We start from the raw sequence: 13,893 nt of genomic DNA, 5'->3' as shown, positions 1-13,893 counted from the left end.
AATTTTATTATTCTGCCATGCTGAGCACCCTTCTTTAGCTATATATTTTTAAATAAATGATAAAAGGCTAAAATAAAGTCATTGTATGGGTCAGTTACTCATGCCAATAGCTCCAGCTACTCAAGAAGTAGAGATAGGGAAGGGTACTGTGTGTGGCCAGCTCTGGACAAAAAGCACAGCAACCTAGCTGAAAAATAACTAAAAAGCAAAAAAGAGTTAGGGGTGTAGCTCGAATAGTAGAGTGCTTGCCCAGCAAGTGCAAGACCTTGAATTCAAAACCTAGGACTTCCAAAAAGTAAGTAATTTTTACTTACCTGAAGCGTTTTCTTTCTTAAAACATCTGCCACTTCCACCATGGATTTATTTAACTTATTTGAGTTTTGAACTGCTTCACTATTTGCACTAAGTATCTATGCTGTAATTCTACAGAGATGGTTTTAATAATGAGCTACAAAGTAACTCATTTGGTGTTACGTTAAATGATGTAATTCCATAACTGAAATTATTTCCATGTGATATGACAATATTTCTCACTTAGGATCTAGATGTTCACCCAGAAATTTAACTATAAGCTTGCATTTTTATATGAGGAAGTCTCAGAGTACATCTTAAATCTTCAGAAATTTAATCTGAGATGACATATCTGCATTAGAGGAAAGATAAGTAGGCACTAGACAAAATATTGCCTCATTTATCATCAGAGAGCTCTGTGGTTAGATGTATTATTTGCCCATATTATTAAAATCAGCAAGAATTCAGCACCTGTGATTCATCTTTGGAATTCATTAAGATTAATTTTTTTCCTGTGGTATTTTCATTGTTTTTAGGGTTTATTGTAAAGCAGTTTATTTCATTTTTTATTTTCCCCACTTTTGTCTCTAATTATATTTCATAGTGTACAACAGGATAATTAGACGCCCTTTCTGGTTTATGACGAATGAGCACTATGGGTTATTTTGTGTTAAATTGTGCTTAAGGAGAACCAAGAGTGTTACAAGTCAGGTGCGCACCTGTTTTCTCCTTCCCTGGGTCTCTCTGGTTGTGGGTGGGGCTGTGACTGCTTGCATTGGTGGTTTGCAGGTGCAGGCCATGTGACCTGAAATAAGCAAGGCATTAGCAAACACATTTGTAAAAGCACATGTGTGTCACCTTGGTTGTGCATCTTGTATGCAATTCTTTAATGCACAACAAATGATTAAATCTATGTAAAAATCTGTGACACATGTACCCATCAGGCTTAATAAATGATATTTGCAATCTTTACCATTCATATTGCTTTCTTTCCTGTTGAACTCAGCCTTCCAATAAAATCTGTTTTTATTAGGAATGAGAGAAAGGGGTTTAGCAAAGGTCTGGGTGTATTCTTGGCATAGAGCTGAGTTCTCTGAATGGTGTTGAAGGGTCTGACAGAAAAACATCAAAGAGATGTCTGTCCTAAAGACTTAGCATGGTGGCTTAGGCCTGTAGCCCCAACTGTTTGGGAGGCAGAGACTTGGAAGGTCATTGTTTGAGGTTAGCCTGGGCAAAAACTTAGCAAGACCCTGTCTCAACAAAGCTGGGAATGGTACTTCATGCCTGTAATCCCAGCTATCCTGGAAGCATAGGTAGGAGGATCACAGATCAAGGCTGGCCCAGGTAAAAAATGTGAAACCCTATCTGAAAAATAATCTAAAGCAAAAAGTGCTGGGGCTGTGACTCAAGTGGTAGACTGTTCACCTAGCAATTACAAGGCCCTGAGTTCAAACTCCGGTACTGACCAAAAAAAAAGTCTGTCCTATTCTAACTGTGCATGGAAACTTATCTACAGCATTGAAACCCATTTCTTTCCAAACCAAGATCTCATGATAAAGCTCAGCAGTAGGGTGAAGCCCTCCATTCTACTGCCATTCAGGAAAATGGAATTGGAGAAAAGGCAAAGGTGGAAACCAAGCAGAGTTCTAGCTGAGGCGAAGGTGACCTCAGTGTAAGACAGGGCTGTTTCAGAACGAAACGGAGTATCAGGTAGATATTCTCACATTCATCTGTTGACATTTGATGTCAGTGCCTGCCTGTTTATGTAGCACAGTTGGGTGGTGGATAGGAGGTGGATGTTTGCAAGGTTAGGATCCCAGATGCAAATTTCAGAGACCCTATTAAAAACAGATAATTGAAACATGTGCAGATTTAGAATGAATTAATTCAGTCATCAGATCTGCCCGTTGTGAACTAAAATAGCATTCTAATATGATAATTGCCATAGTCTATGAATATTTAAATTTATTACAGGTACTGAGTAAAAAATATACCTGATTGATACCACCTACATTATTAATGGAGTACAATGTCTTGCATATAAATTAATTTAACAAAAACGTCCAAATGATGAGAAATTCCTGAGATTTTGAAATAGCTTCATTGTTGCCTAATGACTTTCTTCTGAGGATGAAAGGAATGAGAGTATTACGTACCTCTCAGGCAAACAAAAGCAAAAAGTAACAGTCTAAAGCCATAACGTTGTAAGCAGAGGCCCTTGCTGTCATGTGCTGTGGGACCTGGGCATGGTTCTCAACCTGGGGTCAGTGACGTTCATGGGTGGCTAATATCCAGGACAACCACCTGCGACTTCATGTTTGTGTATTCCCTTCACTTTTTGTTGGTTTTTCAGCCAAAGAATTCCATAGCTCCCATCAACTGAAATAGATCTAATTTCAGTTGTTAACAATTATGAATTATTAACTAACAAATTATTCAACTAATTACTCTCTCTAGTTTTAGTAATACATGATTGTATTCACCCATGCTTTTGTTTTTATCTAGTGGACATTAAAATTAAAATGCACGTAGACGCAATCATCGTTACTAGTTAGTGTTCACTGTCCAGCTCATTAACCTTGCCAGTTTTGTTTAGTACAAGGCCGCACTGCGCTGTAGGCTACATTCTGACAAGTCTGTTACTGGTTCCAGAAAAGCCCTAAATCCCAGCAGTTTTATCCCTTGCAGGATGTAAAGTTGCACTTGCTTTTTATTTTCTCTAGATTGTTCTTATTTTTCTAAAATATTTAAAGAAGAATTTATTTTCATATTTATACATGACTTAAAAATAATTACACTTGAATTGGTATCAGTAACATAATGAGAGTTAACATAATAGGAAACAGACGTAAACGCAGGGAGAAATTTCAATAGATGGTATATTCATGAAGATACAGTACAGTTGATAACAAGCCATATGACGCAGATATTAGTTTTAAAAATCAGAAAAAAAGACAATAAAATACATTGTGCCTATAAGATTACAAATGCATTCTAATAATGCTAATAATAATAGTAGTAGCAATAAGAATCACAAATATATAAATATCTAAACTATCTTATATAAACATATAAAATTGTAGAAAATTCATAGTAAACAATTAAAATATTAACACTTCTGGAGGCTAACTCATTAGGAGTTAAGTCAGGAAATCAGAAGCCAGTCTACATATCTGGTCTTAACAGGGTTTTATAAAAGCAAATTTTCATGATGGAGAGTTAGAACTGGGCAGAGGCCTGAGCAATGGTACTGAAGGCTAGGGTGGGGACTGTCACCAGGGACCAGAGAGCTGGTACTGAGGAAGGAGCTTGCCTCAATGCTGCTGCACATCTCTGTAATTTTAGTTTCCTAGCTATTAAATCTGCGGTGTTTTCCACACACTGGCTGGGAAGCTGGATGAGTCTCTTGTCTGCCCTCATTCCTGCCTGAAACTTGCTATGCACAATAATTTCTTCTGCTTCCAAGATACCTACAAATTCTGCTCACTGGAAAACTACCCAGACAACAGAAAGGAAATTGTGGAAGACAGTTCCTAGCCTTGAAAGAACAGCACTAGGCAATCCATCACAGTCTACACGTAACTCAAGCAGGCTGTGCTTTCTTTGGCACCCCTCTAACTTAGGTATCATTATCATTCACGTTTCGTTCATGGGGTATTGAATGTGAACGTGATTAAGTGCCCTGACCAAAGTCACACAGCTTGTAACTTGGAGATGAGCTATTCAAAAAGTGTCCATCAAGTTTCAAAGCTATTTCAAATATCTTCTATTGCTTTTGGTTATATTGACAATGTTATTCATAATCACTGCTTATTAGCAGTGATTATGAAGTTAACCTTCTTTTGATGACAACTGCTAGTATATTTTGTCTGCAATTTGAATGCTCCAGGTTTATCTAGCCTGTGAGGACAAACAAGATATAACACTAAAATTATTACTTTCATTTTATCAGCCCCGAATCCTTATCTTACAATGACCTCAAATGTTTTGTTCCTGAGCAGGAGTGCTATTGCCATTTCTACCATTCTTTTAATTTATAGATACACACAGACAAACCTCTCAAGAATTTCATGTCATGACTCTGACACTAATGATAAGACTTGTAGATGTGCCTCTCCCCTTCTCTGGATGAGCTGTTCCTTACAGGAGCTCAGCCTCTGTGCCTGACTGGCTTCCTACTTTGGAATACTTTTTCCCTATGTAGAATAATCCTGTGGAACTTTCTGTAATTAATTTCTAACTCCAATGTGAACTTCTAGCTGCACAACTCTGTTCTCACTTCCTGGAATCTGTCAGTCCCCCAGTTCTATTTTTGTGTGTATGCATTCCAGTGAAAGAGAAATCAATCATTTTAGAGCGAGGAACATCTTTGCAAATCTAAGGATTCAAATTTTCATGTCTGGAAAAGGGATTTCTGTAAGCTCAAGTCCTCAAAACCATTGTTTTTTTTTTCCTTTTTTGAATCCTGTTGCCAATGGCCATGTGGACTAAGTGAGAGGCACAGTTATTCCTCTTGTGAGTAGAATCCTCAAACTCTAACATTGCCCAACTGAATACCTCACGTAGCCTATTGTAAACGTTACCAATTTTTATTTTGCTTATCACTGAGTTCATGCTATGTCTTTAATCTTAAATATTTTAGTGGGATATAAGCCTACCTCAAACTAGTTACTAGACTGATAATATTTTTAAAAATAGAGATTATTTGGTTTGTTATGACTGTGTAATTCACATTCTAAAGAGACCATGGGGACACTTTGGTTTATTTTCAAAGAACAAAACTACCAAAACTCTCCATGTAAGTTGAAAGGTAAAAAGAATCACATATGATCTTCCAAAAACTCCAGAGAGAAATTACTGTGGCTCTGGAGCCCTTTCATCTGACCTACTTTTTGCTTTATCTTAGTGCCCAGGATTTCTGTCAAGAGTAGTCTAATTGGTTGTTCTATTTACTTTTCTTTCTATTATCTAGAGGCCTTTGAAATGGACATTGCATTCAAATAGAACACATCTCTCCTATAGATGAAAAATCTGGAATGATTTAAATGTGTTCTACTGATGTATAACTGGGATTTAAATGAGCCTTGCATTGATTTATGATTACCATTGCAAAGTAGACGAAGGCTCTTATAATGATAATAGTTAATATTTTAATAGCAGGAATATATAAGACCTATGTCAACTATGTATTTGCTTGCCTGTTTTTTCAGAACATAACAAATATTACATTTATCTGATAACAATTTTGCCTTATAGTGTGTTTACTGTAAAAATCCTTTGCTCTTTTGAGTTTCAACTCTGTGTTCAAGCTGCATATTTTTGAGATGTTCTGAATTATTCCATCTATGTCCCTAAGATCAACTTGGGATCTCATAATTTATAAAATCTATTTAGTCTCTAGTCAAATAGATCTATGTGTCCTAGACTGTTATAAATATAAATACATATCCCTGAGAAAATCATGACAGCATTTTCTTTTACAGGAGATCAAAAGGCTGTATTTTCTTGGCTTAAAAAATCTATGAATAATTTGATCATTGTTTATTGGTATAACGGACTTTTTAATTGCTGTGCTGAGGATATATTGTGACATTTACAGAAGTTCTTATAATATATCATAGTGGAATTCACCCCTCCATTAGTCTCCTTTACCCTCCCCTCCCCCATTCCTGAAATAGTTTCAGCTGATCTCATTTTTCCATTTACATACATGTGTACACAGTGTTTGCACCATATTCATCCTACTACACACTTTCCCCACATCCTCCCCCTTTTCCTCTTTTACCAACCCCCAGGCAGGACCCGTTCCACTCTCCTGTTCTCTGTTTTTGTAAAAAAACAAAATGATATTTTTGTTTGTTTAAGATGGCCATACAGGCAGTCTCCTTGTGACATTTCCATTTATAGATGTATTTTATCCCAAATTGGTTCATCTTTGTTTTTCTCCTTTCTACCTTAGTCCCCTTATTATGGTGATTTCAACATGTTTTTAAAAATCTGTGTTCCGACCAGGTAGGCTTCATCCCAGGGATGCAGGGGTGGTTCAACATACGAAAATCAATAAACGTAATAAACCACATTAACAGAAGCAAAGACAAAAACCACTTGATCATCTCAATAGATGCAGAAAAAGCCTTTGATAAGATCCAACATCATTTCATGATAAAAGCTCTAAGAAAACTAGGAATAGAAGGAAAGTTCCTCAACATTATAAAAGCTATATATGACAAACCTACAGCCAGCATTATACTTAACAGAGAAAAATTAAAACCATTCCCTCTAAAATCAGGAACCAGACAAGGATGCCCACTATCTCCACTCCTATTCAACATAGTTCTGGAATTCCTAGCCAGAGCAATTAGGCAAGAAGAAGGAATAAAAGGAATACAAATAGGTAAAGAAACTGTCAAAATATCCCTATTTGCAGATGACATGATCCTATACCTTAAAGACCCAAAAAACTCTACTCAGAAGCTTCTAGACATCATCAATAGCTATAGCAAAGTAGCAGGATATAAAATCAACATAGAAAAATCATTAGCATTTCTATACACTAACAATGAGCAAACTGAAAAAGAATGTATGAAAACAATTCCATTTACAATAGCCTCAAACAAAATCAAATACCTAGGTGTAAACCTAACAAAAGATGTGAAAGACCTCTACAAGGAAAACTATACACTTCTGAAGAAAGAGATTGAGGAAGACTATAGAAAGTGAAGAGATCTCCCATGCTCATGGATTGGTAGAATCAACATAGTAAAAATGTCGATACTCCCCAAAGTAATCTACATGTTTAATGCAATTCCCATCAAAATTCCAATGACATTCATTAAAGAGATTGAAAAATCTACCGTGAAATTTATATGGAAACACAAGAGGCCACAAATAGCCAAGGCAATACTCAGTCAAAAGAACAATGCAGGAGGTATCACAATACCTGACTTCAAACTATATTACAAAGCAATAACAATAAAAACAGCATGGTACTGGCACAAAAACAGACATGAAGACCAGTGGAACAGAATAGAGGATCCAGATATGAAGCCACACAACTATGAGCAACTTATCTTTGACAAAGGAGCTAAAAATATACGATGGAGATATAGCAACCTTTTCAACAAAAACTGCTGGGAAAACTGGTTAGCAGTCTGCAAAAAACTGAAACTAGATCCATGTATATCACCCTATACCAAGATTAACTCAAAATGGATCAAGGATCTTAATATCAGACCCCAAACTCTTAAGTTGATACAAGAAAGAGTAGGAAATACTCTGGAGTTAGTAGGTATAGGTAAGAACTTTCTCAATGAAACCCCAGCAGCACAGCAACTAAGAGATAGCATAGATAAATGGGACCTCATAAAACTAAAAAGCTTCTGTTCATCAAAAGAAATGGTCTCTAAACTGAAGAGAACACCCACAGAGTGGGAGAAAATATTTGCCAATTATACATCAGACAAAGGACTGATAATCAGAATATACAGGGAACTTAAAAAACTAAATTCTCCCAAAACTAATGAACCAATAAAGAAATGGGCATGTGAACTAAACAGAACTTTCTCAAAAGAAGAAATTCAAATGGCCAAAAAAACACATGAAAAAATGCTCACCATCTCTAGCAATAAAGGAAATGCAAATTAAAACCACACTAAGATTCCACCTCACCCCTGTTAGAATAGCCATCATCAGCAACACCACCAACAACAGGTGTTGGCGAGGATGCGGGGAAAAAGGAACCCTCTTACACTGTTGGTGGGAATGTAGACTAGTACAACCACTCTGGAAAAAAATTTGGAGGCTACTTAAAAAGCTGGACATCGATCTACCATTTGATCCAGCAATACCACTTTTGGGGATATACCCAAAAGACTGTTACTCCAGAGGCACCTGCACATCCATGTTTATTGCGGCACTATTCACAATAGCCAAGTTATGGAAACAGCCAAGATGCCCCAGCACTGACGAATGGATTAAGAAAATGTGGTATCTATACACAATGGAATTTTATGCAGCCATGAAGAAGAACGAAATGTTATCATTCGCTGGTAAATGGATGGAACTGGAGAACATCATTCTGAGTGAGGTTAGCCTGGCCCAAAAGACCATTTACCTGCAATTGACAGAATTTCATTCTTCTTTGTGGCTGAGTAAAGTTCCATTGTGTATAAATATCACATTTTCTTAATCCATTCATCAGTAGTGGGGCATCTTGGCTGTTTACGTAGCTTAGCTATTGTAAGTAGTGCTGCAATAAACATGGGTGTGCTGGTGTCTTTATTGTAAACTGACTTACATTACTTCAGGTACATCCCTAGGAATGGATTGTCTAGTTTTAGTTTTTTGAGGAGCCTCCATACTGTTTTCCATAGTGGTTGTATTAACTTGCATTTATAATAAGGGACTTTAATGATTAATATCTACCTGTAGTCAATTAACAAATTTTCATTTATTTCTTATTCAATACCAGTTATGAGCTGGTGGGGAAATATCAGGACTGTATGAAGAAAATAAAATAATTGTAACACAGACTTACAAGTTGATACTGCTTAAAAGAACTGGCTCTTCACTTGGGCCTGCAAGGTGACTGAAAGCATGATAAAAGCCTGATATCTTCTTGTATCTTTCAAAATTACTGTGAGTCAGAGTCCTTCTCAATCCTGCACATTCATTCAATGAGTATCTGTCTAAAACTGGAGTTACTAACCTATGTCAAAGGATGAAGGCATAAAGAGTACCTAAAATATTTTACTGTCAATCTTTTTTTTTTTTTTTCCAGAACTGGGGTTTGAACGACTCATGGCCTTGTTCTCGCTAGGTTGGTGCTCTATCACTTGAACCAGTTATTTTTTGGATACGATCTTGGGTTTTTCCCCAAGGCTGACCTCAGACTATAGTCCTCCTACCTATCTTTCCCATGTACCACCATACCCAGTTTATTTGTTGAGATGACTGTGATCCTCCCACTCTCAATCTCTGGAGTAATTGGATGTTATAGGTATGTACACCATGCCCCACCCTTTCAGTCAGCTTTTACAATGTCCTGTTACAGACTTCTGAAAATGTACCTGAAATTCTCCAGTGATTGTCCTTAACCTACAGTCACCTTGTATTTCAGGAAGAGCAAAGCCTTGTAGACACACTACCCCATGATGAGATCATCTCCCAATGAGCTCAATCCTCTCCTGAGAAGTGGATTGTCCCCTCAAATGTTGAGGACTTCTCTGGGGCCACTTTATAGAACCAGAACTGAGACAATGGCCAGCCACCCCACATTTTTGGCTAAGACTGCTTGATTATGCACACCTTTTCCCCTTCCTCAGTTCTTTCTCTGCTTAACAATGAGCATTATGAGACTGAGATGCTTGGTCTCTATCTTCCTAAAATGGCCATCTTGATTAAAATCTTTTCCTCTCTTTTCACCATTACTTTTGTTTTCTTTCTTTGGTGTGAGTGGCAGGACCTGACATGCTGGAACTCTTAGTGTTGGGCCTCTGTCCTAGGACTCTCGTTACAAAATTATAAAGTCTTATGAAGATTGGTTAGGGTAAACCTCCTTAAGAATGTATCATTGGAGACTGATGACAAGACATCCATCTCCACATCTGAGAAAAGAGCATTCAGTGCAGAAGAAATGAACTACAATCAACAAGAAAAGACAATGCAATGGAGAATTTCCAGTGCCCTTCCATAATAATGTCTAATATCTGATTTTTCTGGCCTATTCACTAGAATGACTTTCTCTTACAAAATCTGGAGTTAAAATGACAACTGACAGACTAGAATTCTGGACTAAAACCAACAAGATGAAATCTGACTGATAGGAATGTGAAAGGGGGCATGTGAGTTCACAAACTCAATTACACAGCACAAAATCCTGTCCACGTGGTGTGACAGCTGCTCATGTTCCAGCAATCTGGGGATTCTAGCTGACCACAAATTGGAGATGGTTCTTTGCTCTTCCTGACTGGAAAAAACAAAAAACAAACAAACATAAAAACAATGTGTAGACATTACCCTTGGGCAGATTTAAGCCTAATTTAAGTTATTAGAGCATCTAAAAAATGAAAAAACTTGTTTTGCAGGTAGAACCCTCACTATTGCTTAAGTCAGAAAAAGAGAGAGAAACAGAGAGAGAGAGAGAGAGAGAGAGAGAGAGAGCACAAGAAGTTTTACTCATCAGAGAACTTTTTTGTAAAATAAAAATTCTGTAGTATTTTTTTTTTTTTTTTTGGTTTCTGTGAATCTGTGGCTTATTCATTTCTTTTATTCCAACAAAGTTTTCTTTACTTTGGGAAACTTACACAGTTAAGAAAGGAAAATGATGTTAGTATGTAAACTCTATGGTTAATTTTATCTAAATCTTAGTGTGTATCTCAAAATAGTATAAAAATTTTAGATTCTGGGACTATATTTAAAAAAAGGAATTTAGATAAATTTTCAATTTTTTTTGGTTAAGTGTAATAATAAATAAAGATAAATATATCTTCATTTTGCTGTTTTAGCTGTGTTTCATAGACTTCTTTCTCTGCACTTTAGCTTGCTCAAACCAAAGACAATAACTAACTTGTATCTGCCTAAAAAGATTGTTATGAGGTTTAAATTAGTTACTATTTATAAACATATTAGTGCCTGACAATAGTAAATGCTAAGTTAGTGTTTGCTATTATTGTTGCTATTGTTATTAGATATAAACTTGTGCTCTATTCTGTCTTTAGGAATTAATGACCAAATTAATAACCGAGACACCTGACCAGCCAATCCCATTTCTCATTGACCATCTCCAGTCTAAACAAGGAAACCGTGGACAATTGCAAAGAACTTTGTCAGGATCTGCTGCTCTCTGGGCAGAAAGTGAAATATCAGGTAAGTGAAAAAAATATTTTTTGCAATCAATTTTGCACCTAATGTAAAAAGTTCATGTCTTTTTGTTATGATTAATAAATCTAGATGGCTAGCAACCTAGGGTTTTCATGTATTCATCTGCAACTTTACCCAGATATTTTTATCATAAAATATTCTTGACTTTGAATATATTATAATATATAATGCTTCGATGTATGAAAATAAGTGTATTCCATTTTAGTAAAAATGATTTGGATTTGCATAAAATACTTCATTTTGTATGAATTCTAACTGTTCTAAACTTGTTTTTCTTGTTAGAAACAATTTGAATTAAAAGCTTGCAGCCCATCTGAATAGAACGTTTTTTTCCTTGTTTCTTACAGTGACAATCATTTCTCTGTTTCCCCAGTCCCAATATCATCCTACATAGTTAGTTCAACTTTAGGAAGAATTATTCACACATGAGGAGCGTTGAGGAGCCAGGCTTCCAAGTTTTCAGTAGCTTCATTTTCCCAGTAAACAGTAGTGAAATAATTGGGAGACTTTGACTGCAACCTTTCCACACAGTGGTGTTTGGTTGGCGTTTACTTTCAAACCCAAATATACTTGTGCCTATTGTTTGGGAAACCAACTTCTTGTCTGATTCCTATAGGAATTTGACTGACTGGACTCCAAGTGCTTTCCTGGGATGGCACCATCACCTTGCTCCTCCTCTTTATGCTGTATAGGATCTCATGAAAAGATTTTGATCTTTAGCTGTGTTCTCACATTAGTATTTTCTTGAGACCCAGTCTTGAGGCCATACTAAAGTACATAAAGAACACATTCATAAGACAGACATCTTTTGTGTTGATATCCTCACAAAAGTTATCTGCATCATATGACAAACTAAAATATGAGCTTTAGGTACACCAAAGAGAGAACTATTGTTTTTTTTCTTGGTCTCACTTTCTTGGGTTTAGATTTTAAGTCAGTGGGTGTTGAGGTATGGGTTTTGGCTTCTGGATACTAAGATGGCACCCACCATGTAAAGTCAGGTAAGATGAGCATCTGTGAGCCTCCCACAGCTCATGCAGGTCCATGTTTTACAAATGATTGTATCTAGAGTGCCAGTAGTGCATAAGCAGTACATTTTTAATCAGGTAATATTTAGCATCTCAGTGTCCATGTGTTGGAAGTCCATGAGTTGCTTAGCTGACTCTCTTGAGCTTCACAAGGCTAAGAATCAAGGTGTTGATTGGGTCACATTTTCATCTGGAGTTTGAGCTAGGGAAGAATCTGTTTCTAAGTTCATTTGGGTCATTTGGGCTGCTGGTGAATTAATTTTCTGAGACTATGACTAAGTTCCTTGTTTCCTTTATGACTTTCAGTTAGGATCTACTCTCAGTTCCTAGATATAATACAGTTTGTTGCCACATGGCTCTTTTACCTCATGACAACCTACTTCTAGCAAAGGAATTTCTCTCAAGTCTGCTAAAGTGGAGTCTTATATGAAAAAATATAATCAAGACATTGATATCACAATACCTTTGCCATATTTTATTAGATAGAGGCAGGTCAAAGGTCTTGTATTCAATCAAGGAAAGGAAATAATACAGGGCCTAACACCAGGGTACAGAGATCATGGTTAAAAATGACCATGTTGTTGTACCAATTTTCTTAGAATTCTGATTCCCATAGGCACTTAATGACTCTTTCCTTGGAGAGGGTGAAGAACAGGAAATTATTAAAACTCTCAGCTTACTGACTTGGGTAATGGCATAAATGTCATTTAGTAGGACAAGATGGAACACAGGACTAAATTTACAATGAGAAATATTGAAAATTTGTGTCACTTGTGCAGCATTTTTGTAGGTAATTGTATACTACTCTAAAGCCCTGGATCAAGGCAGGAGTTCCAGATGTGAGACTTATTCAATATCATACAAATAGTTAGGCAGGCTGTGAGCGGGAAATAGAGGAAGATGTGATCAAATTATAGATAGAGAATGGGCTGGACTGGGAAATGATATATGTGAGATTATTCTGGATGCCCTAAATTTTGTTTACTAAGAGGTGAGGTTTGCTAGAAATAAGAGAGTTCAGATTAGGATAGAGGAGATTAAAATGAGTGATGCTGATTATGAAAAGTCACCAATGTTTCCATTTCGTTTTGGAGAAAAGTTGGCAAAAGGAAAATTAAAAAGACTGTTAAGCAGTTTGGGGGCATAGCTGAAGTTCAAGGTATGAATCAATTGTTATTAATTGATTGTGGAAACCACCAGCAAGGTAGTGATTTTTCTCCAGCAGTGTTTACAAGTACTGGGTAGAGAGAAAGAAAACAGCTTGAGAGGGTGATTGTAAATCATGGTTATGCTACTCAGGTAAAGGTGGAGTGTAGAAGACTAGTTTTGTAAGAGTTGAGGCTATCATAGAGCAAACTGTGTGGGTGATCAAGTATCAGGCCTGGTGTAAGAGTCAGTGGGCAAGTGCAAGATGAGATTTAGGCATAGAAACCCAATTGGAGAGCTAAAAACCTTTAGGAGGTAGATGCAGTAAAAATACAAGAGATATAGTAGGATATGAGCTGTGCTGAGAGATCATCACATTTACTTTCAAGACATTTGAGATTGAACGATTCCAGGTAGTAAAAAGATCCAGAGTTAGCCTTAGTCTAAAGTATTAGAGAAGTGAAGCTTTTCAGAGTTGAGTAGGGCAAGGAAGTCTAAAACTTGTGGTTTGTTAAGGATAAAGAAGTGTCTAGAGTTTCATCCAGGT

At 36.6% G+C, this 13,893-nt stretch overlaps 1 protein-coding gene across 1 annotated transcript in view; it reads left to right on the top strand.

Moving 5' to 3' along the window:
* The window catches only part of C3H8orf34 (chromosome 3 C8orf34 homolog), a 408,045-nt gene that overhangs the window by 68,348 nt on the left and 325,804 nt on the right, over positions 1-13,893 (top strand). The window contains 1 exon segment of the mRNA XM_074068561.1: positions 11,010-11,157. Within this exon segment, the coding sequence (XP_073924662.1) occupies positions 11,010-11,157 (148 nt within the window).

Source organism: Castor canadensis, chromosome 3, assembly GCF_047511655.1.
Source record: "Castor canadensis chromosome 3, mCasCan1.hap1v2, whole genome shotgun sequence".
Lineage (NCBI taxonomy): Eukaryota > Metazoa > Chordata > Mammalia > Rodentia > Castoridae > Castor > Castor canadensis.
This window is presented reverse-complemented; position numbering and strand designations above follow the sequence as displayed.